At 37.1% G+C, this 25,090-nt stretch overlaps 3 protein-coding genes across 9 annotated transcripts in view; 1 reads left to right on the top strand and 2 right to left on the bottom strand.

Moving 5' to 3' along the window:
- The window catches only part of LOC108380094 (transcription factor grauzone-like), a 17,096-nt gene extending 7,391 nt beyond the window's left edge, over window positions 1-9,705 (bottom strand). Inside the window, exons 1-6 of one of the 5 annotated variants that reach the window (XR_001849534.1) lie at window positions 9,244-9,704; window positions 8,842-9,190; window positions 8,437-8,791; window positions 7,778-8,357; window positions 7,458-7,720; window positions 5,089-6,482 (exon numbers count right to left, since the gene is read on the bottom strand). Coding sequence is in view for 4 of the 5 variants with exons in the window: in XM_017636480.1 (XP_017491969.1) it covers window positions 7,535-7,720; window positions 7,778-8,357; window positions 8,437-8,791; window positions 8,842-9,190; window positions 9,244-9,354 (1,581 nt within the window). In the remaining variant the exon portion in view is untranslated. Of the gene's footprint in view, window positions 1-5,088; window positions 6,483-7,386; window positions 7,721-7,777; window positions 8,358-8,436; window positions 8,792-8,841; window positions 9,191-9,243 lie in introns of those variants that run through there. The other 4 variants (XM_017636488.1, XM_017636472.1, XM_017636480.1 and 1 more) reach the window with 4 other exon arrangements.
- Window positions 9,706-11,529: 1,824 nt separating this feature from the next.
- Window positions 11,530-13,758, top strand: LOC108380147 (transcription factor grauzone-like). Its single transcript, XM_017636523.1, has 5 exons — window positions 11,530-11,844; window positions 11,904-12,255; window positions 12,312-12,687; window positions 12,792-13,374; window positions 13,462-13,758. The coding sequence occupies exons 1-5, from the start codon at window positions 11,734-11,736 to the stop codon at window positions 13,648-13,650; spliced, it is 1,611 nt and encodes a 536-aa protein (XP_017492012.1). The 5' UTR covers window positions 11,530-11,733; the 3' UTR covers window positions 13,651-13,758.
- A 47-nt stretch (window positions 13,759-13,805) lies between these two features.
- LOC108380123 (transcription factor grauzone-like) lies at window positions 13,806-23,369 on the bottom strand. 3 transcript variants are annotated; one of them, XM_017636506.1, is made up of 6 exons: window positions 23,175-23,368; window positions 22,777-23,101; window positions 22,349-22,724; window positions 21,682-22,264; window positions 15,019-15,211; window positions 13,806-14,656 (listed from the first exon to the last, which is right to left on the bottom strand). In XM_017636506.1, exons 1-5 carry the CDS (start codon window positions 23,343-23,345, stop codon window positions 15,029-15,031), a joined length of 1,638 nt encoding a protein of 545 aa, XP_017491995.1. In that variant the 5' UTR covers window positions 23,346-23,368; the 3' UTR covers window positions 13,806-14,656; window positions 15,019-15,028. The 3 variants fall into 3 exon arrangements, with proteins under 3 accessions (XP_017491995.1, XP_017492002.1, XP_017491989.1); XM_017636513.1 differs by lacking the exon at window positions 13,806-14,656 and having other exon boundaries at window positions 14,758-15,211; window positions 22,349-22,721; window positions 23,175-23,369; XM_017636500.1 differs by lacking the exon at window positions 13,806-14,656 and having other exon boundaries at window positions 14,758-15,211.
- Between the last annotated feature and the right edge of the window lie 1,721 nt (window positions 23,370-25,090).

A 25,090-nucleotide genomic window follows, 5' to 3' on the forward strand; every position in this document is an offset into this window, starting at 1 on the left:
TGGTTATCACTACTTGCCGGTTAAACATCATTATCGACGTTTTAGACATCACGCATATAACATGTGTTCAATGTCTGATTAGCACAAATCGGAGGTAGAAGTTCCGGTTAAGCACAACTACTGCTTTATCGATCACATGTTACATGCATGATGTCGAAATCGTCGATAGTGTAGTGGTAGTGATAACCAGACATTGAACAACGGGCCTTTAGAGTACTAACCTTTGATCTACCTGAACTTATAAGGTTCTATGAAGTGCTAAGCACTATCAGCGATTCTTATTTTTTTTTGTTTTTAATTAGAAATACCTCGTAATCTCGTAAATAAAATTAAGCAAGTTTACTAGGTTCCTGAAGTAACGAGGCAATCACACGTTTAGATGAACTGTCCTTTATTTTTTTAAGTGATAACGTTTTTGCGCTGAGTAATTTTCTTGTTGTTGAAATCAGCATGCAAAGTTCTATGGACCCATATTTTTGGAGGTTTTTATGGCATAACGTTTGGTGTTTTAGATTTATACCCAATAAATTCATTGGAGTTGAATTTCGATTAGGATTAATAATCATTGTGATTGTTTGTCAGTTGTAATATTAATGATTATTATAACTTCCCTTCGTAATCTGGTAATTAGTAATAATGATTTTTTGTCCGTGTACACCATAACTCAAGCAGTCTTTGAGATACGAGTATCTGCCCCACCTCCCAAATAACCGTATTTTCGAATTTTAAAAATAAAGTCAACAAACTTTGCGTTTAATAACTTTATTCTCTTTTTAGTTGTATACTAGCATTAATAATAAAATTTGCCATAACTAATTCAAAAAGGTCATATTATTGATTAAACAAATAACTACCTATTTCTTACAAGTTTAATTAGTCGCATTTTGTAATTTTTAACTTCCAAACCATCAAATTCAATTTTGTGATTTGCGTAAATGCCAACCAGCTGTTTTTCCAGCAGAAACCAGCAGCTTCCCCTCAAAATGAAATGTCACTTTGCTCTCTCAACTTCTCCTACTTTGCAAGTTTTTTGCGTACGCGAACGCAAAAACTTGTAAGTTTTGGTTAAACATGAACAATTAACAGCTACGCGAACGCAACTATTTTTCCACCATGGTTTTGGGTACGAGTCCACTCCTCCTGTAATATTCCCTAATTATAAAAGGAGTGTACTTGTACGCAAAACTATTAAAAGTTTTAGAAAACTTTTACTGGTTTTGCGTTCTCGTACCCAAAAAACTTGCAAAGTATGGGAAATTGAGAGAGCGAAATGTGATGGAAAAATTTTTCCCAGAGAAAACTTGCAAGTTAGGTCGGTGTTATGCAGACAAACTTTTGTTTGCCAAATTAAATGGCGGCTGCTTAGTTTGCTCGGAGGTGGTTATGTCGAGTTTGGCACAGGGTTGCACGTTATTTATGGTTTTCATAGCTATTGCCAACACGAAATGAGAATTTCAGATGTACATAACGCGCACAATTAATATATTTTGTATGATATCGTATAGGCAATTAACTGTGCCCTAATCTTTGAAGCTCTTACAGCATAAATTCAGTTCTCTGGCTTTCGGTATCACAGCAATTTTTGTGTATAGCAACAATTGTCTAAAATTTTTGTATATGACAATACCGAACTTGCTGCAGTTTGACCAAACAAAACTAGTTTGCTGTGAGAGTCGCCAAACTCGCTCTCTCCGAGTTTGCTGCAACAACAATTGCACGCAGTTTGCCAAACAAAAGGTTTGTTCGTCGAAAATCCAGCAAGAATTATCCAACACTCAAAATATCGGAGAGTAAGAAAAAATTCTCTCAAATTCTCTCTCATGTTGAGAAACTTGCAAATTTCTGCACGAACGCAAATTTGCAAGTTTCCCTGCCAGCTGGCGTCCACGGTTGCATTTCAAACATAAAAAATTTTTGTAGAATTTTTAAAGCCCTGTTCGCGTATCCAGCNATCGATAAAGCAGTCGTTGTACTTAACCAGAGCTTCTACCTCCGCTTAGTGTTAATCCCTAAGGGCCGGTTGTTCAATGTCTGGTTATCACTACTTGCCGGTTAAACATCATTATCGACGTTTTAGACATCACGCATATAACATGNAATTTTTACTGGATAAATTTTTACTAGCAACTATTTGCTAGTAAGAAAAACAGCTGATGGCATGATGCTTATTGTAAATCACATTAAGAAAATAATTGTTTGTGGTGCTTTTAGAGTTGCAATTGACAAAATAAACCAATTTAAATATATAATAAAATTGAAAATACCAGTTTTCTAAGAANTGCATGATGTCGAAATCGTCGATAGTGTAGTGGTAGTGATAACCAGACATTGAACAACGGGCCTTTAGAGTACTAACCTTTGATCTACCTGAACTTATAAGGTTCTATGAAGTGCTAAGCACTATCAGCGATTCTTATTTTTTTTTGNATTTGGTTACTGGCAAGTTACTGGATATTTTTTGCTGGAGAATACGAAAACACAACTTAAAATTCTTTCGGATGGCCAAAAATAGGATATACATGTATATTTCTTGTTGTTCTGACTTTCTTCAACATACATTTCAATTTCTTCATCGTAATAGCTGTCGGGCTCCTTAAATCGACTCTGGTTGCAATTGCATTCCGATTGTNTAGAAATACCTCGTAATCTCGTAAATAAAATTAAGCAAGTTTACTAGGTTCCTGAAGTAACGAGGCAATCACACGTTTAGATGAACTGTCCTTTATTTTTTTAAGTGATAACGTTTTTGCGCTGAGTAATTTTCTNATTTCAATTTCTTCATCGTAATAGCTGTCGGGCTCCTTAAATCGACTCTGGTTGCAATTGCATTCCGATTGTGAATAAAATTTTTTTCAGCCGAATTAAGTTCAAATCATTGGAATTAACTAAATTAATTATATCAACAATTATTTACTTCCTTTTTTCATAAAAAAGGTCGCTCNTGTTGAAATCAGCATGCAAAGTTCTATGGACCCATATTTTTGGAGGTTTTTATGGCATAACGTTTGGTGTTTTAGATTTATACCCAATAAATTCATTGGAGTTGAATTTCGATTAGGATTAATAATCATTGTGATTGNTTGAGTGTTGGATAATTTTTTGGTCTGCACGAACGCGATTTGGGCAAAAATTGTGATAATTCGCACAAATTCGTAAAATTTTTTGCTCGACGAACAAACCTAAAATTTATGCATAACACCGACCTAAGAAAATCAGCTGATCACAAACATATGTTTCGATGGTTGCCATGGTAGCAAGCACAAAATTCAAATCTAATCTAATCTAAGACTATTTGCACAAGATCCCGAACAGCCCTGATAAACATTTTTTCTATACTCAAAGTTCAAATCAAAGATTGCTATAAATTCTACAGTTTGAGATTTGGGTTTATATGGATTTTGTATGATAATGAGCTATTACGTAAACATTAGGTTTGTATAGTAACCAATAGTCAGTACTAATTTGTACTGGAACCTGCAAATTTTTACTGGAAAAGCGTATGATAACCCAACAAATTTGCGAGAGAGCACTTAATCGAGAGCGTAACAACACGGGAGAGCTGCAAATTCTTGCTAGTGAAATTTCAACTAGCAGAAGAAGAAGAAGAATAAGTGGCAAAAGCCGCCTGTTTAAGCGAGTTATGCATTTCCCGCATAAACAAAGAACAGCGAACACACACACGCACTTGTATATTGCACTCCCGCCCAAAACCAAGTGCAGCGCATAAACNCCCGCCCAAAACCAAGTGCAGCGAATAAACAAACGCACTTGTGCTTAAAAATAATTCGTTCGTTCTTCATTGGGTATGCATTTTTTAATGCACTTCTCAACTGCCGCAGAACAAAACCTACTAAAGTAGTTAATTGCTGGCACTCCAAATCATGCTCAACAAACTTGCTTGATGCATCACAACTCTCTCGGAGTTGTCTCACGGGGCTCTGTATTGCCTTCGGCATACAGAGGTGGTACAAGAGCTACCATTGGCCACAGCGCCTACCCAATTTTTTAACTTAAATAAATAACCGGTGCTCAACACTCCGCTTGACGCACACCCCCAAAAACTCTTACGGAGTTTAAGTAGCAAAGCCACAGCGCTACAAGCCGTAGGGACTCTGCATGACTTACAATCATGCAGAGGTGGTAACTGATGGTTATCATTGGCTCCGACGCCTACCCAAAACATTTTTGCTTTAATAAATTTTTATGCAAATACATTCATCCTGGTCCTGCCCTCACACTGAGTTATTCACCGCCATTTGTTGAATTGGTTTAGCACAAACAAAAGTGAAATGAGTGGAAATCAAAATATTAATGATGTACTGCACTGTGTAAGTGTGTATGTGTAGAAGATCTAAAACGGTTTTGTCAGATATTTGAGTTGTTTGATAATAGAAAAACATTATGGGAACGGATGGTAGCCTTGGAGGTTTTGAACTACGCAGCGCCAGTGTGGTCGCCAGGGACTAGTAGGACGCAGTGGACGAAGCTACAGACTGTACAGAACACCGCACTCAGGACAGCGACGGGATGCCTCTTGATGTCGCCTGAACACCACCTGCACGGCGAGGCGCAAATGCTCCCTGTAAAGGAGCATAATATAATGCTCTGCAAGCAGCTGTCTGCTTGGGTGGCCACTTCTGTGGCTCCCGCCCTCGCCTAGGCACGTCAGGAGGCATCTATATGAACTGACGGACGAAGTCCAGAGGTTCATTAAGCAACCTCTGGTCCCGACAGCTTACAGACAGGCCCTGAACGGCATTCACAGGGACTCAGTCTCGAGTTATGTAGACTCTAGACCTGTGAATGCCGTTCTAGGCATACCACCCCCGGACATAGACGAGACGGAGCTTCATCTGCCTCGGGAGACACGCACTACACTCGCACAACTTCGCTCCGGCTACTGCAGCAGGTTGAACTCCTACTTGAGTAGGTTGAATGAGGATGTGCCGAATGAGTGTCCGGCATGCGGAGAGACCCCACATGACTCGAAACATCTCTTCGCATGCCCGGAAAACCCGACAACCCTAACGGCCTTGTCCCTGTGGACAAACCCCACAGAAGCTGCACGCTTCCTAGGGTTGCCGTTAGTGGAACTTGACAATGACTGAGATACCAACCGATCTGGGCGGGGTTGTTGTAGCCGCTACAACAGCAACAACAAGGAGATCTTGACTTCTCCCAAGAGGCGTTATGAAGTAACTTAAATCCATAAACAAAATTCTCGTCCCCAACCGATGCACGGTTACTAATCTAGGCGTCTTTAGTGAGTATTGTATTGCAGCTATCTCGAACGGTTTCCAAGTCGACTGCATTTACACTGATCTTGCCAAAGCATTTGATAGAGTTTCGCACAGTTTGTTGGTCAGTAAGCTAGCCTCACTAGGTTTCCACCCAGAATTTTTGCAATGGCTCAAATCTTATTTGTCGGATAGGCGCTGTGTGGTCTCAGTTAATGGTTGTTCTTCGGAATCTTTCATTGCCTCATCGGGGGTTCCTTAAGGTAGCATTTTAGGTCCCTTACTCTTTGTATTATTTATAAATGATGTGAGTTCTTGTTTTTCATTTGCTAAATTTTTGCTGTATGCTGACGATTTAAAAATTTTTGCTGTGATTGAAAACGCGCATGATGCGCTAAGACTTCAGTCCGAGATTAATATTCTACACAACTGGTGTCTCAGCTCTCGCCTTTCTCTGAATATTAAAAAATGTTTTCAAGTTACTTTTTCCAAAAGTCACAATATTCTTTCGACGTCTTATGTAATCTCTCAGACTCAACTTCAAAAAGTCCAAGAAATCAAAGACCTTGGTGTAATTTTCAGCTCTAATTGGTCTTTTAACAGTCATATCAGTCACATCATTTCTAAATCTTACGCTGTACTTGGTTTTCTCAGGCGTCAGAGCTCAATGTTCTCTGACCCCTATACACTTAAATTGTTATACACATCTTTTGTTCGTTCTAAGTTAGAATATGCTTCTTTTATCTGGAGGCCATACCACTCAAACCTAATTAATAGGATTGAAAGGGTCCAGAAGGTTTTTCTTAAATTTGCCCTCAGAAATCTTAACTTCAGCGAGCCTATTCCATCGTATAAGTCTCGTTTGCTATTAATAGACCTTAAATCTCTGGAAGCCAGAAGATCTTTGCTATCTCTAACTTTTACCTTTAACTTAATAAATGGTGTGATCGATTGCCCTACGCTCCTAGAGCGGGTCAACTTCAATGTTCCTCTAAGGAATCTTCGCAGTCCTCTGCCGTTTTATGGAGGAAATTTTAAAACGGAGTATGCCAGAAATGCTCCTATTTCAAGAGCTTTAAACGAATTTAACACGATCTCGAATTCTATCTACCTGGATTTCTCTTCCAAAAAGTTTATTTATTTTTTCTTCGATTTCGAAACTGTAGAGTGCTTTATGTTTTACACGTATCGTCTAAGTAGCTAAATTTTTATCTCTAGTCTGTAAGGAACGTCTGTTTCATATGACTGCAATAAATAAATAAATAAACAAAACGTTTAAAAATGATTTATAAATCGTAAAATGTTTACAGCAGAATGTCAAAACAATGCAACAGCTGTTCACTTGCAAGTTTTTGCTAGTTTTGTGTTCATTCATGGTGTAATAATAACAAGGTGTTGTCAGTAACTTAACCTCACTTTTTCGGCAGGTCTATTCCGGTCACGCATTTTAAAGTAGTAGAAAAGGTACTAATTATTTATTACTTTTAATCCGTTTGTGCATACTATTTCAAATTAAATGTAGGAAAATGTATAGTTACAAGCTTATAAGCCTGAATATATGTTTGTATCGTTAGCTCCACACAGCTTGGACATATATTGTAAGTTATGAAAAAGTAAAGGCCATAAAATAAAGAAATTTCCTATAAGACTGTATATGATTTTTTAAATAGATTAAAACACATAAATACCGATAATATAAGCGAAATCGTAATCTAAACGTGCTGCCGCTATATTCTAGTGTATCAGTAGTCCATTTGGCTCGATATAATGACAATGCAGCAAAAGATATTTAATATAAAAAAATCGCCTTTCCATACGATTTTTGTGTACGTATTTTTCCATTGATAACCACGATATCTTTTATATTTTATATTTTGAGGACAAAAATAATACAAATCCAGCAATTTTAAATATTAATATCGTTCTGAAAACACCAAGTTCTTTAAAAATCGCTATAAAACGAAATACTAAAATGGAGTATTTTAGATACTATTTCCCAACGTATAATAGTATAAAAATTAAGATCGGAAGCACTGAAAATAAGCATGCCGATCTTGTCAAAATTACAACAGACACGTCGCTACTGACAACACCTTGTTATTATTCCACCATGGTGTTCATTAACTTTTTCGGCTAGTTTTCTCTTCTTCTCAATTTTACGCTCTATTTTGCTTTTACGCTCTCGCTGCAATGTTTTACTGGAGAAGTTACTATACAAACCTATTATTGAAATGAAGTGGAAAAAATTTACTACACCATTTTCACTGACACTCGCTGTATCTATATAGTTCAAATACCTATACATCGGTCTGCTGTTTACTTATCACATACTGTGGATCTCCAATCTTGGCTTTGCGCCAAATATCCCATTCTACTGGATGCATTTTCTTCTTATGTGAGTGCATGTTCGCGCTTGAGTTAAATGTTCGTGTACAGAAAGGGCATTTGTACAGAGTTTCCCCTGTGTGCGTTGCCATGTGTTCCTATAAAGGATTATATAAATATAAATTGCCCTTAATTCAATAATAATCTGTGCTTACCCGTAATGATACAGCTTTCTTAAATGTTTTGTTGCATGCTCCACAAGTGAATACTTCTTTAGAATGCACGCATAGAATGTGGCTGCGAAGTGCTCGCCGATTCTTACAATTACGTCCACATTGGTCACATGTAAATATTAGTCCTTCGTCATTGTGACGACCCAGATGCTGTCGCAGTATTTCCTCATCTTTCAGCCAACTGTCACAACCTGGCCGTGGGCATTTAACTCGAGGGCCAGTGGCTTCAAAATGTAAACGCACATGCTTTTCGAATGATTGCTTATCTCGTATTTCTTTAGCACAGACATGACAAACGTTGACTGCACGTCGATGTCGCATGCTAATGTGAATTTTCAATAGATTATTGCTAGCGAATCGACTCTTTGGACATTGTTCACATACGAAAGTACGCTCGCTTATAGGGACATGCGAGCCACGATGTAACTCCAGCAAATTTTGCCGTGCAAATTTCTTGGGACATTGATCGCATGCAAAATTGAGTCCTTCCGACTCATGTGCGTGCATCAGATGAAATTTTAGAGTATACTGATCGGAATAAACCTTTTCACATTCCTTGCACCTATGACAAATTTACATTTATAAGCGTTATACAAAGTCTGGAAAATGTTCAACACCAATTATAATGTGGATAAACATACTTGAAGAATTCGGGATCATGATGTTTATAAGCGTGCCGTACGATTTCAAGCCGGTCGAACAGTTTCTTATTGCAACAACGTACGAAGGCTTTTATCTTTGGGTGCTGTATTCGAAAATGCTTCCTCATTGAAATATAATCACCACTGATATAAGCACACAACTCACAAGTCATTTGGATGTATTTTTTTACCATATCATCGTCTTCTCTTGATGTCTTTACGCTAAATGTTTTCTTCCCTTTATGTTCGTGCTGCAAATTCTCTTCTTTTAGCATTTGCAATTTTTTAGTTGATATTTTTTCAATTACATCGTTTCTTACATTTTCTAAAGTAAAGTTGGCTGAAGACGTACTACCTACAGGAAACAAAAGTGTGGATTATAACTTTTTTTATAAGTTTTGTTACCTCCGGTATTCCCAATAGTTTCTGCACTTGTATACATAGAAACATCGTTTTTTTCTAAACGAGTTCTGTTCGTCACTTCATCAGATTCTACTTCGCACAAGGGGTTCAGCTCGTCAGTCAGCCTTTTGCTACCTTCATTACCCAACAAAGGAGTTTTGGAAAGCTCTTCTTTAATAGTCAGGATGGGGTCAATAAATTCGTTGTCCATTTCATTGAAAGTTTCCTTCTTGAAGTCATAACTGGTGAGTGTAGCATGTCTTTTCTCTACTGTTACATAAAATTCATGGAAGTCATTAACTTTCATCCAGCAAGCGGAACAAATAACCAATGAAATGTCATCTGGATCGGGCTACAAAAAAAATCTCAATTTCAAAATACCAAGGACATTTCTACGAAGCATACCATAAACCAAAAGTGGCGTCCGAGTATATCAGCAATTTCTAGTTGCAATCCATTCTTATCGAATATATATAAGAAAGAATCGGAGTGTTTTATACAAAGTCTGCATAACATATCAAAGAATATCTATTTTGCAATGTAAAATACAGTAAATTTACTTTTTTTCTGGGGTTTTATGTTACTCTACCTAGAGCTAGGAATGTAAAAAAACATCAATATATCGAGCAAAATCGATGGTCGTGGCTTCAAACATCCGATGTTCATCGATGTTTTTACGAATGCGATGTTAAATCAAAACATGGGTGTTTTAAAAAACATCGAAGATGTTTGTTGACTAATTTTTCACGATTTCATTTTGTGCGCGCATTAAAATTTTGTGCCAACATTTAGTAGCGATTAATAAGTACTTTAGTGGAATCATGCCCAAGTATGTTTCTTTAATAAATTTTCATATTACATTTAATAAATATTCATATATGTATACGTCGGCCGCTGTGGTGTAGTGATAAGCAGTGCGCGCTTTCACTCATCAACACCTGGGTTCAAGCCCTGGTCAAAGCAACATCGCAAAAAATTTAGAAAAAAGGTTTTTTTCTTAACAGCGGTCGTCCCTCGGCAGGCAATGGCAAACCTTCGAGTGTTTTTCTGCCATGAAAAACAGCTTCTCATAAAAATACAATCGCCGTTCGGAGTCGGCGTAAAACTGTAGGTCCCTCTAATTTGTGTGACAACATCAAGGCGCACGCCACAAGTCGGAGGAGAGGCTCGGCCAAACACTAACATATGTGTACGGGCCAATCTATTATTATTATATAATGTGCTAGACTTTTATAAAAAAATTATAAACACAAAATAAACAAAAGAAAAAATAGTAAAAACTAATCCAAATGTCACTAAAATTAATCAGCTAACCACAAGTGTATATATCATGACGAAGGTTTAACATGAACGAACGAATAAAGATCACCCAGCACGGCGTGCGAGAAAAAAGTTAATTTTTTGCAGTGACGTCATTTTTTCGCCGCCATGTGAATAAAACGGAATGAAACCTGTGTGTGAATGAAAGAATCGATTAAAAAATGACGTCATCAACCATTATTTTTTTTCTCAAATGAAATTACAAATACACGGTTGCCGTGCTGGGTGATCTTGTTAGTTGGTTCATGAAGGTTTAATGTATCGAATCGGTATCGGGTACCGAAAAGAAAGTATTGGGTACCGAAATTTTCTTCAAGTATTGGGTACCGACAATTCAGCACATCACTATTTAATACTATGTTCTGACCGACAACGAAAACACTTTGAAAACGAGTTTTTGATAACCAGACATTGAACAACCGGCCCTTAGGGCCGGTTACTCAATGTCTGGTTAACACTAATTTCCTGTAAAAAATCGTTATCGACGTCGATAATGATGTTTAAACGGAGATGCTATTGAAAATGTCTGCTTGTCAACCGGTCAGATGGGAGTTGGCGATCTTCTTGCTTAACGCTGCAGCTTCAACGATCTGTGGCATGCTTTGTTCGTTTTCATACAATTCATCTTATCTGTCAAAGCGAATCTGTCATGTAAAGCGAAGCAAAAGTTTTATGTGGCATCAGCTTACCCAAGGCGAATTTATATAAGGTGGTGTTACTAGCTCAGCTGATTTTGTGTATGTGTTTCGCCGCACGGCTTCAGATATCAAATTGAAAAATTTTGTTTGAATTTCTACACATACTCTTACAGATTTTGACAGTTTATGCCGCCAAAGCAAAAACAAAATACATATAAATTTTTGTTTTTGTACTCCTGCTATCACCTAATAGGTGCGTTCGTTTAAAATCTCCAACAGAAACCAACCAACTGCCAAATTCCGGCGAAATGTCATCTGTTCGCTCACAAGAGAGAAATATCCAAAATAGTACGCGAACAGAAAATTTGCAGAAACTTGCAAGTTAGACAAACAGCTGATATAATTTTTGTTTACATTCAAAAGTGTAAAATTTAAAACGTACGAAAAGTCATCGCAAAGTTCGCATTTTGTAATTTTTAACTTCCAAACCATCAAATTCAATTTTGTGATTTGCGTAAATGCCAACCAGCTGTTTTTGATCAGCTGTTTTCCTGTTGGCAAATTGCTGTTGGCAAAAATTTTTCCAACAGAAACCAGCAGCTTCCCCTCAAAATGAAATGTCACTTTGCTCTCTCAATTTCCCCTACTTTGCAAGTTTTTTGCGTACGCGAACGCAAAAACTTGTAAGTTTTGGTTAAACATGAACAATTAACAGCTACGCGAACGAACCTTATATTAATTCGCCTTGAGCTTACCCCTTCTGACGGCGCCATTACCGATATACTTCGATTTTATTCGATCTATCGAATAACAAACGACGTTTCTCTTGCATCGTATTTTTCCATTTCTAATAACATTAGTTATTTTACAAGTTCATCATAAGATTGCCCTTTTTTATATTAAATTCAATAGATCAATTAACAACCTTTTGTAAAAAATGTTATGTCGACTGTGCTTAAAGGATTCCGAATGCTGTTTAGAAATATTCGATGTCAATGGAGAGCAATTGGGGATTGCAGAAATACTAAAAATGCACTTCTGGTTTCAGGTTCATATTTGCAATCTGGCTTTGCATTCAATTTTAATTACCAATTGCTTTTGAATTAGCCACTTCCTACTGACTCCATTTCGACAGCAATATGCCGCATATGTTGGCTGAAAGTAAGCGATTTCCACCAATTCTATTTAATGGTGGAAAAGGCGCATAAAATTTTCGGTAGGACCGATGTGAAGCATGAAGCTTTTAGCCTCGTTGGAGAGCAAGATTTCTTCGAAAATTGTGTACAAATTAAAGAAGAAGAATTCGTAGAAAATTCATGTCAAATAGACCAAGTTGAAGAGGCCATCAATCCATTGGATGAAGCAGGACTTGAAAATACTGAAAGGGAAGAGTCTGAGGAAAATGGAGTGGAACCAGAGATAACCAAGGAGGTGTCAAATGGTGCAACGAAATTGCCTGGTGAGGCTTTTAAAACGATTTTATATTTTACCAACAACCATTACTTTATTTAAAAGAAGCGACACCAAGCACCAAAAAAGCTGTACGTAAACGAAAATGTGCCCGTAGGACACTGCCTGCGAAACAAGTGGTGGAAGAAGACGACGAAGATAGTGAGTTTGAAAATGGAGACGAAGATGATGAGCAGGAAAAACCAAAACGTGTAAAAGTTATTAAATCAACCAAACAAGATGAAGCGATGATAAAAAAGCACATTGGCATGGGTTGTGATCTATGTACATATGTGGGCGAAGATTTCGCATCAATGTGTAAGCACTTTCGATTGCAGCATCCAAATATTAAGCCATACGTTCGTTGTTGTGAAAAGAAGCTAAACAAAAGATTTAAAGTTGTGCAGCACGCATATAAACACGAAAACCCGGAATTTTTTAAGTACGTATAATATAAAGAAAAATATAAATATTCCAACATTCCGATAATACCTTTGACATTGGAAATATATATGTACATATTTATTAAATCCACATTTTATCTAGGTGTCAAGAATGCCTTAAGATATTTTCGGATCGATACACTTTAAAATCTCATATGATTACTACACATGCCCCGGAAGAAGAACTCACATTTGCCTGCGACCAATGTCCCAAAAAGTATTCGCGGCAGAAGTTGCTAGATTTACACCTTGCATCACATGTTCCTATGAGCGAGCGTACTTTCATATGTGATCAATGTCCAAATAGTCGATTCGGAAGTAATCACTTACTGAAAATTCACATTAGCATGCGACATAGGCGTGCGGTCAATGTTTGTCATGTCTGTGCTAAAGAAATACGAGATAAGCAATCATTCGAAAAGCATGTACGTTTACATTTTGAAGCCAGCGGGCCTCGAGTTAAGTGTCCACGTCCAGGTTGTGATAGTTGGCTTAAAGATGAGGAGAATCTGCGACAGCATCTGCGTCGTCACAATGACGAAGGACTGGTATTTACATGTGACCAATGTGGACGTAATTGTAAAAATCGGCGAGCACTTCGTAGCCATCAACTTTACGTACATTCTAATGAAGGATTTAAATGTGAAGAATGCAATAAAACATTCAAAAAAGCTATAACTTTACGGGTAAGTAATGCGTTTCGTGGGTTGAGTTTTATAATATCAATGTAATATATGTATGTATGTAACATACAAAAATGTGTTTCTACACAGGAGCACATGGCGCAGCATACAGGGGAAAGTCTCTACAAATGCCCATTCTGCACACGAACATTCAATTCAAATGCAAACATGCACTCGCATAAGAAGAAAATGCATCCCGTCGAATGGGATGTTTGGCGTAAAACGAAACAGGGAAGCTCACAAAAATTGATAAGCCAACAACAGAGCACTTTTAATTGATTGGATTGTGGAACGGCCTGTAGTAAATTGTATGGGAGTGTAATTTCTTATTAAAATGTATGTATTTAGTTTTACTATACATAAAAATATATGTATGTAAATATGTATTTATGTTAATAATCTGTTGAAAATTGATTTTAAAATTCAACAATTTAGGAGGAAAACAAGAAATCAAGGCCCAATATGCCTTGCAACGAATATTTTTTTTCACGCACTTAAGCTAATTAGCATGTACGTAAGTATTTATGCAATGAAATATTTCATCCTAATTTTCGCCAACCTCTAGACGTTGATCACGTGAAAAAACAAAACAGAGATAATCGTATTTCAGACAAAGGAAGGAAAGCTCATGAAAAAATAATAAAAAATTGGTCATGAAACGTTAATCGATGTTTAAAACGTCGTTTAAACTGACATCGAAGCATCGTCAATTTTACGATTTCTGAAAATTTTAAGCATCGAATTTCATACTGAAATTATCAATGTTTGAAAAAATGTCTTCTGCATCCCTAGTTCAGTTAACGCCGGCCGTCGCAAAGAACAGAAACAGAATTCAGCATATTTCGTTTTTTTTTTTTACAGCGGGACTCTAACCGTCTACATATTAAGAATTCGTTATGTAAAGGTTTTGAGTTGACATTCCGTTTTACTAACGGAACTTCAAACGTCAATATATTCCGAAGGTTTTCATGCCACAAACTTCGTTAAATCGTCCCCTTATGTCAGAAACATGAATAAGTATAAATGAGAATGTTGGGGAAATCAAGTTTTAAAGTTTTTTATGAGACTTAACTTTACGTTCATGCAATTGCCATTGGAAAATCTGAGTTTTGGTATACCATACAACATCCAAAGTGTAATCAAATCGACACATTAAATGTTCGTTACATCAAGTTTTCACTGTATGAGTTTCCATTTGCTGTTTGCTTCTCTCATCCATCCAAGTTCTGTGCAACTGATTCGATTCGTTTGTCGTACAATTATAAATTATATTAAATACTCCGACCTTGAAACAAAGTTTTAGTTAATGACATTAGATTTTAGTTAAAATAAACTGACTTCGAATCCGGTAATAAAATTCTCTCCAACCGTTCTAGTTTCCACCGATGTAATTTTTTCTTATACTTTTTTTATGCAATGTAATTAAAGGAATCGCCAGGTGACATAACACGTCGTATCGTCATAATGTGATACATCTTTAATTGATTCATAAACACCACAAATTATTTGTTACCGTTATAAAATAAAGTGATTATGACAATACGACTATTACGACAGCTTGTGCATCCCCTAAACATATTTTTATAATACAATGTATGTACATAATTCCAGAACCTAATTACGGCATGAACGCAAATGTTGAAGTACCTTCTGTTATTTATATATCGCTTTGAGGCTTGCTTTTTGATTGTGTGCCTTCTAGCTTCTCCTTACGGGACGTATTCCATTCGATGGGATGCATTTTCTTCTTATGCGAGTGCATATTCGCATTTGAATTAAAAGTACGAGTACAGAACGGACACTTGTATAGGGTTTCACCAGTGTGCTGCGCCATATGTTCCTAAGGAAAAGTATATTGTATTTAAGAGCATACTAAAACTAATATCGTCACCATCAATTAAAAAACCCCTATATGAAATATTTTTTTTTTTTACATACTTATAGTAAGTATGTAAAGTATGTTTACTATTTTTTATAAAAGTATAGCTGATTACTTGCCTCGTACCATAAAAATAAAAATTTTGGTATGCATTTTGTAGGCCCTTAAATTTTAGCATAATAAAGTGCAAATTTGAAGTAGATAGGACTTATGGTTAATTTTTTGCAATTTTTTTTTGTCGACGGTGTTCTGCATTTTTTTCCATATAAAAAATTGTCGAACATACATACATACAGATGCGTGCAACTAATTAGCAACGAAATTCAAAACGATATTGCTTGCAAATTATGTTTATTTATTTATTTTTAATAATTTTCATTTAAAATATATTTCAATCTATTTCAGAAACCACAATAACAAAAGTTGCAAAGCTTGCACAAATTGCAAAAAAATTAATCAAACTTCAAAAAATTGTCATCAAAATTTCAAAATTTTTAATTCGAATATTTAGAAAATTTTCGGGTATGCAGTTTTGTAGCCAATTCAATTTTAGTATAATGAAGTGCAAGTTTCAAGTCGCTAAAAATTACCGTTGATTTTTTAGAATTTTTTTTGTGGAGGGTGTTGCGCATTTTCTTCCATATAACACATGATCAAAATATTTTTTTACATGGAAAAAAATCCGCAACACCCTCGACAAAAAAAAATTCTAAGAAATCAACGGTAATTTTTAGCGACTTGAAACTTGCACTTTATTATACTAAAATTGAATGGGCTACAAAACTGCACACCCGAAGATTTTCTAAATATTCTAATTAAAAATTTTGATGACAATTTTTTGAAGTTTGATTAATTTTTTTGCAATTTGTGCAAGCTTTGCAACTTTTGTTATTGTGGTTTCTGATATAGATTGAATTGTGTTTTAAATGAACATTATTAAAAATAAATAAACATAATTTGCAAGCAATATCGTTTTGAATCTCGTTGCTAATTAGTTGCACGCATCTGTACATATGTTCTTTGTATGGAAAAATTCCGTAACGGCGTCTACAAAAAAAAAAAAAATAAAGCGAAACATAAGGATAAGTCCTAGCTACTTTAAATTTGCTCTTTATTATCCTAAAATTTAATGGCCTACAAAACTGCAAACCAAAATTTTTTCTGGAGATGCTGATTAAAAAGTTTGAAATTTTGCACAAAGTCAGCAGTTTGGATTTAAATGGATTTTGTTAGGTAATCAGCTATACTTTCATAAAAAAATATTTAACATAAAATAAACTAAAGTAAAATAGCCAAAACTTGCTAAAATGCCACGTTCCAATTTATATTTGGTTCACTGCACATATTCCGCAGTTTTTCTTATATGGATGAAATACATGGTGCAATAATTACAGGTATTGTCTTCCCAGAGAGTTTTGCTTCACATCGAAATTCGTGCTCCTTTATTTTTTTTGGCGCAGTTCATTGTTGATTCTTTTACTTGTATTTGGCTTTGCTTTTTGTTTTCGCTCAATTTTTATAATTTTTCAAAACAAAAGAAAAAACGTTTGAAATGAAGTGAGCCATACAAATTTTGCAAGCAAGTGTTTTTTCCGGCTTTTGTAAATAAATAAGTTCTCTGTAAGAAGGTTTGTTTAAATATCCCTTTTCCCTAGCAGTAAACGTTTTAGTGTGGGCAACAATGATATTTTTTAAATAAGGCAGATCGGAATACGCGCTCTCTGGGAAGGCAATACCTGTAATTATTATACCATGGATACAAGATTCAAATGACATTGAAAATTTAAAATAATAGATTTATTGGCAACTTAAAAAAAAACACACACTTCTTATGTGGCTCTTCCTTCAATCAATCAATCAATTTTAAAATCTTTAGACATACTTAGGGTTTTTTTGCATTTTGGTAACGATATGTATGTACATACATATGTACTATAAATCACACGAGAAATAATTATGAGAATTCAAAGTTTCAATATGGTAATTTTGTGCGAAAAGCAATCTAGTCATCAGCATTTTAGGGATTTTCGTTATCTATTCTTACCAAGCTTATTAATTGTATGATATAGTCGCCAAAAAACCGAAATTTTTCATTTTCTTTACTTAAACGTGCGATAGTTTTTTTTTTTTTGTACTGTAAAGAGACCCTTATGTGAATCGGTTAATTACTAAAGGGAATAAGTCAGCATTTTTTCTATATGATATAAAATATACATAAATATAATAAGAGCCGCAGCATTAGATTTTTAAAAATTTGAGTCCTCTAGATTGTAGTCAATCGAAAAATTAATTGCAAAGACAACTATATAAAAAGTCTTATTAAATACTTCCTTTGTAACAGTAGTTATAAGTAAAATCCGCCTTTAATTTCAGAAAAGCTTTGAAAGTACAACATTAATTTAACCTTTGTTTTTTTGGTAATTCTCTAGGGTGGGGTAACAACCCCTAAAAAAGGTGCGGAAAAGTCGGGAAGGGTACCAAACGACGCGTTTCGTCCCCCCTAATAACAATCCGGAGGGGGGGGAGATAATATTATTAACCATTTAAAAGTTATGAACAAAAAACTTTTGTTAAATTTCGTTGTTTTCTATGGGCAATTACACCGACAAAGATTCACTAAATCACCTGTTCTCACTTTTTAAACACTATTAAAATATATAATTTAACTTATTTATTAAAGAAACACATAGTTTNTCTCCCCCCCCCCCCCTCCGGATTGTTATTAGGGGGGCCGAAACGCGTCGTTTGGTAACCCTCCCGACTTTTCCGCACCTTTTTTAGGGGTTGTTACCCCACCCTAGAGAATTACCTTTTTTTTTAATGTATAATACGAAAATGAGTATTACAGTAATAATAAAATTATAGTTTAAAAAACTAAAACCTCCCTATTATAATTGCCATTCGTACTGTATCAGGTATGTAACTTCAGAATATAAAACGCTGCATCTTTTAGGCGCATCAATATTACATAGTTACCTCCCGAGCTAATAAAAGGAAAGTAAAAAAAGAAAAAGATATTTCAAAAAGAAGACAACATGGAATGCAAGAACGAAATCCTGTCAATTACAGTTTTCATAGGCACAAGTTCATCTTGTAAACGATGTTAAAGTGCAGAGACTTTAGTAGAACAAAAAGATCTCAGCGGATTATTTTTTTAATTATGTATGAATAATTTAACAGTTGTTGTTGTTGTAGCGGTGTTGTGGGGTTTTCCGGGCATACGAAGAGATGTTTCGAGTCGTGGGGTGTCTCTCCGCATGCCGGACACTCATTTGGCACATCTGCGTCTAATCTGCTCAGGTATGAGTTTAACCTGCTGCAGTAGCCAGAGCGAAGTTGGGCTATTGTAGTTCTAGTCTCCCGAGGCAGATGAAGCTCCGTCTCGTCGATGTCCGGTGATTGTGTACCTAGAACAACATTCACAGGTCTGGAGATTACATAACTCGAGACTGAGTCCGTGTGAATGCCGTTCAGGGCCTGCCGGTATGCTGACGGGTCCCGAGGCTGCTTAATGAACCTCTGGACTTCGACCGTCAGTTCGAATATATGCCTCCTGACGTGCCTAGGCGAGGGCTCCTCTGCAAGCAGCTGTCTGTTTGGGTGGCCACATCTGTGGTTCCCAACCAGAAACTGCTTGCAGAGCATTATGTTATGCTCCTTAATTGGGAGCATTTTCGACATCAGGAGGCATCCGGTCGCTGTCCTGAGTGCGGTGTTCTGTGCTGTCTGTAGCTTCATCCACTGCGTCCTACTAGTCCCCGGCGACCACACTGGTGCTGCGTAGGTGCTGCTGCCGGCCTATTGCCTTGTATGTTGCCAGCAACGTTTCTTTGTATTTGCCGCAACTACTGCCGGCTAGCGAGTTGAGGACCTTGTTGCGGCTCTGTACTATGTTGATAATAGCGGTTGTATGCGCAGAGTAGAGCAGGCTGTCGAATGTTACTCCGAGAATTTTGGGGTTATTCACCGTCGGAATTGGTGTATCGTCGACGTGAATTCCCAGCGGTAGCCTGACCTCCTTCGTCCAGGTGGTGAACAAGGTCGCAGAGGATTTCGTAGACACTTTGCAGTAAAGAAACGAGAAAGATCGGAGAGATACCCGTTTACTTTCGAACACAGGTCATCAATTCTATTCCCAGTCGCCGTGATCGAGCAATCGTCGGCGTAAGAGACAATCGAGACTCCCTCTGGGGGTTGAGTAGCTTTGAAATATAAAAGTTGAACAGTAGCGGGGAAAGGACACCACCTTGTGGAACCCCCTGTTTTATTTTCCTAAGTTTGCTCGATTTTTCTCTAAACATTACCGACGAGTGTCGACCACTCAGATAATTTGCCGACCACAGTTTGAGCCTCTGTGGGAGAGAGGAAGCCTCTATATCTTCTAGTAGCGTGGAATGGCTGACAGTGTCAAAAGCCTTTGACAGGTCCAATGCTGATAGAATCGTTCTCACAGGGATGGTTACGGTTAAGGCCACGAGTTATCTGAGTGTTTATGGCGTTAAGTGCTGTTGTTGTACTGTGCACTTTACGGAAGCCATGCTGATGCTTCGCTGGGGTCAGGTGGTTCGCGAAATACGGGAGCAGCAGGGCCTCAAGTGTCTTCGCTACCGTGTTATCGGTCGATACGAATATCCTTTGTTGGCAGGTTTCCCCGGTTTGAGCAGTGGGACCACTCTCCCCACCTTCCAGATGTCTGGGATGATGAAAGTGGCCATAGACAAATTGAGGACCTCCGTTAGGTACGCTACTCCCGTAGGACCCAAATTTTTCAGCATCAGCATGCATATTCCGTCGGTACCCATGGCTTTGGAGGCAAGGGGGCAATGGGGGGCACAATTTGTTGGCAGTTTGTGCAGCCTTCTGCACACTCGACGCATGGTTTTGTCCACGGGAGGCTGCAGTATGAACTACCGGCTAAAGTAGCTCGCGCATCGCTCCGGGTCCGACGAGGCATGGTCGCCGAAAGAAATGTCGACCCTGTCGTCGTGCTTCGTCGTATTGGACAGTGACCTCACGGTTGACCAAAGCTTACTCACACCAGAGGTGAAGTTACAGGTCTTCAGATGTTCTTCCCACTTCCCACAAGCCTTTCTAATCAGAGACCTAAACGGGGTTAGATCGCCGAAACAACAGCCCTTGGTCGGTTAAAACCCCCCCGAGTCATTCCGGTACATAGAACCGGCTGTCGTGGGAATGATGAATAATTTACTAGTTTGGTTTGGTGTAATTTCATGTCTATATTCTTCCACCTTTCATAGATGGAGAACATGAACGAACGACACAAGATCATGCAAGTACAAGATGAAAAAGTGGATTTTTTGAGCGGGTTCTGCGACATCTTGTTTCACTGGAAAACGAACGAGAAGTAAACAAAGCAAAGAAAACAAACAAAACCAAAATTAACCCAAGTTATTGTCAGCCATTTGTGCATGCAAACCCCGCTGACTTCCCTACACAACTTGCCATCAAGCTCGACGCGCCTGACATTCTACCCAGGGTGAAGTCATCGTGTAAATTGGCTCTTATTCCCGTTCTCAATTAACCGATTAATTTTAAAATTGAGGGTATTCAAACAGACATACAATGGACTGGCGCCGAACATTTTTATAAGTAAAATCTGTTCTTCGCAAAATGTATCAAGGACCCTTCTATTGTTCCCGAGAGTTTTGTACAGGTTTTGACATTACCTTTTGTTCTCATGCAGAACTAAACCAAAACCGGAACGCGTTCTCGATCCCCGAAACAAAATTACTGCAAAAGAAGGAACTCCAATGGCTGCAATCAAATGACTTACAAAAACTGACTAAAATAATGCAATCCAATGGGTAAAATCAAGTGACTATCAAAAAATTACTAAAAAATGGTTTATGAATCACAAATAAAACAAAAAGAATAAAGACTAATTCTTTTTTAATCTTAGTCAGGACTAACAAAAAATTATTGCAATCACTTGGGACTTCAATCAACTGAATAATTTAGTTAAAAGTGACTGCATTCTTTAACACCTCTGACGATTTGTCGTACAAATACAGTATTCCCCTCTTAATTGCACAATTTTTGGTTCAATTAACCGGGTAATAAATGAAGCGGGAAAAATTTAAGGTATATCTTTTTCCGATACATAGCACTTATTTTTAACCAATTATGCGGGGAAACCAATTAACCGCGAAATATTCCCTCCTATTCTGATTGTCGGAACGACAGTCATTCGTCGAAATTTGCGATTTTCATTATCGTTATGAGGCAACCAACGACGTAATCTACTACAAATTTTTATTCCCCTTATCCTTTCGAAATGAAGAAGTATTGAAAACGTGTTAAAATTTGTCTTTCATGTTTTCATTTACGACATAATTCAACGAACGACTGTCGCTGGGAACGACTTACGACAACCAGAATAGGGGTGTTTATATATAATTAGAATCACTTACTCGCAATGAAATCGCCTTTTTAAATGTTTTATTGCATTGTTTGCATGCGAATACTTCTTTGGGGTGCACATAGAACATGTGACTATAAAGCGCTGGACGGTTCTTATAAGTGCGCCCACATTCCTTACATGTGAGTACCTGCCCTTCGACACTGTGCCGTTTCATATGATGCCGTAAATTCTCTGCATCTTTAAGCCAGCGATCGCAATCTGGCCTTGGACATTTTATTCGGGGTTCACTATCTCCGATATGTACGCGTAGGTGCTTTTCAAATGCGGCTTTGCTGCGTATCTCTTTGGCACATACATGGCAAACGCGCTTTGCCCGACGATGCTGCATACTAATGTGAATTTTCAACAAGCGGCTGCTAGCGAAACGACTACTTGGACATTGATCGCAAACGAATGCGTGCTCGCTCTTGGGCACATGCGAAGGACGATGCAATTCTAGCAAATATTTACGCGAGAACTTTTTTGGACATTGGTCGCAGGCAAAGTTCAGTTCTTCTTCAGGTGCATGCGCGCTAATCATATGAGATCTTAAAGTTGTACTATCGGAAAATACTCTTTGACATTCTTGACACCTAAAAGTGGGAATAATTTTTACGCTGCAAAAATGACGAAACTACGCATGTATGCATATTTAAAATTGAAAGCAGTTGTCATACTTAAAAAAATGTGGATCCTCGTGTTTATACGCGTGCTGCACAACTCTACAACGTTGCGTAAACTTTTTATTACAACAACGTATGTACGCTTTAATGTTAGGATGCTGTAATCGAAAGTGTTTGCTTATTGCAAAGAAATCTTCACCAACAAACGCACATAGATCACAACCCAGGACAATGTGTTTTTTCACAATGGCGGCGTCTTGTGAATTTGATTTGATAACCTTTTGTTTTGGTTTTGCCTGTTCATCATTTTCAAATTCATTATCACCGTTATCGTGTTCTGCCGCAGTTTTGAATTCTTTGTCTCCTGGAGGCCTTCCGCGAACACTCTTTCGTTTCTGTCCGACTTTGTCAGTACATGGAGTAATTTCTTCTGAAGAATGATACAATGTTCGTAATATACAAAAACTTATTCAAAAACTCACCTGCCAAGTTTAATTCAACATTTAACTCTTCCTTGACCTTACTTTCTGCCGCACAATTCTCACATTCCGGTACAGCCAAAGGATTAAGTGTTTCCTCAGCTTGCTCGGTCTGAAGTAGATGTTCCAAATACTCTTCTTCCTTTATTTGATAAGAACTTTCGACAAACTCTTCATTCTCAACTCGGCTAACTGCTCCGTGCTTCACGTCGGTCCTGTTCAAAAGGAAGTGTGCCTTTTCCACTGCTAAATAGAACTGATGGAATTCACTTACTTTCTGCCAACATAAGCGACATATCGCTGTGGATATGGTGTCAGTCGGAAGGAGCTAGTGCAAATGATAATTAAATCTATGTAAGTGGAGGAATAATTTGTTTGCCCGAAAGTTATTATTTATGTACATAAAACCAAAAATGCCGCTCTAGTATGCCCGCAATCGCCAGTCGTTCTCCATTGACATCAAATATTTCTAAACAGCATTCCGCTTCCTCCAAGCAAACCCGACATAACATTTTATTAAAAACGAAACTATTACGATGGCCGTTTTGTAGAGGTGGGAAATTATCGACCATACTACCGATATATCGATGGTTTGTGTGATATACTGAGGTTTGTGTTTTACAAAAAGACTATCGACGTTTTAAGACTACCGATGTTATCGGCTGTAATGCAAGATCAATAACCCGGCGTTTACATGAGACACTTTTATCAGGCAATATGATTGATATGATAAGCAGCGAGATATCCTTAATTTTTCAAAGCGCCTCTAGAAATGTCTTCCGGATAGGGGTTTTTTTCTATACATTGGAATTAAGGATGTAGTATCTAATAGTAAAAGTGTTATATAGTAGAAATAAAATGAATGGTATACTTTTGTTGGCTCAATCTGGTGCTTCCCTTGGGTTAAGGCCACCGTGTCTATTTAAGTGAATCAAAATAAAAAGCATAATTTTCGTGTACTTTGATGAAACGTGGAATAAAATGCAAACTAATAGAGGTGTTCAGATATGATCTCAGATCTGTATGTGTATCTATTCAAGAGAAGCAGGGTGTACATAACTCCGGCTACGCCATGCACAGTATTTTTGCGCAAAACCCACATCAAAATTCACAAAAAATCCTTTGACTAAACCGTACCCAAGTTTCCCGATAAGGGGCAGCAAACATTCTTTTTTGTTCCTTCATATAAAGCATTGGATAAAAATATAAATATGTACATATGTAGGTATATGAGCCATTCTTTTTTAAGTCGGATGGATTTCGTAAAAATAAATTATGTCATGTCTCCGATTCGCTTAAAATCTTTTTTGTGGGTTCTATACATGAATCGAGGAATTTTTTCCTGTATTTTTTCTTCTGAGATATGATCTGTCAAAGTTTGCATTTTTTCGTGATTCTGACTAATCATGTACTTCTTCAAAACGTTATATCTCGGGTTCTGCTGATCGTAGAGACTTCATCTTAACGTCATTTTAAAGCTAAGAAACGGGATTAACATTTCTATATTAAAGGTGGTCAAGATTATCCTAAAGCTAACTTAGCTATTAACAGTTGAACTTTTTGAAGTTGATTTGCATAGTGAAGACCCGTAAATTAGGGATTTAAAATTATACCATCGTAATCTTGGTTTAATTCTCTATAAAAACGTGGTTCAAAGAAATGGGGGGTTTTCAAAAACTATTTGTAAAATATTTTTCTTTTCGACGAAATGGTTTACATGGTGAATCAACAATTATTTGTAGTTTTTTTTCGAAAACTTATGTTAAGATATATGTATGTATTTGGTAAGGTGTTAAACATCGGGTTTTTGCAAAAAGTAAAATTTTATTGCGCATTCCGACAGAATACCTTTCCAGGTATAATATTTGTACGGCAAGATTTTTTTTAGGCGACAAACCCCTAAAAGTGGGCGTGGAAATTGTAGGACTAAAGTTTGAAAAAACGCAGATTTTATTGCATATTTCGGCAGAATATCGCTTCGTTAACAATATTTGTTCCATAACTTTTAAAGAACACCATTAATACTTTATCTCGCTTCCGACACAGATATGTTTTCGTACAAAACTACGCAAAAAAGCTGTCAGTTTCCTACTCGCTCGTTTTTAGGCATGCCATTGCTACGATTTTCGAAAGTTCCAAAATGCGATGCATACCATTTATATGATTCGTAACACAATCCGAATACAAAAGTGCTGCAGCATAGAAGTTTTTTTTTCTCTTTCATGAAAAACTACCAACAATTAGAAAATTCGCAATAAATAATTTACAAAGACATATTTCTTTAAATACTTAGTATGTACAAATATTCTTCTTTTAA

Source organism: Rhagoletis zephyria, unplaced genomic scaffold (genome assembly GCF_001687245.7).
Source record: "Rhagoletis zephyria isolate East Lansing unplaced genomic scaffold, Rhagoletis_zephyria_1.1 Rzeph_scaffold_00125, whole genome shotgun sequence".
Lineage (NCBI taxonomy): Eukaryota > Metazoa > Arthropoda > Insecta > Diptera > Tephritidae > Rhagoletis > Rhagoletis zephyria.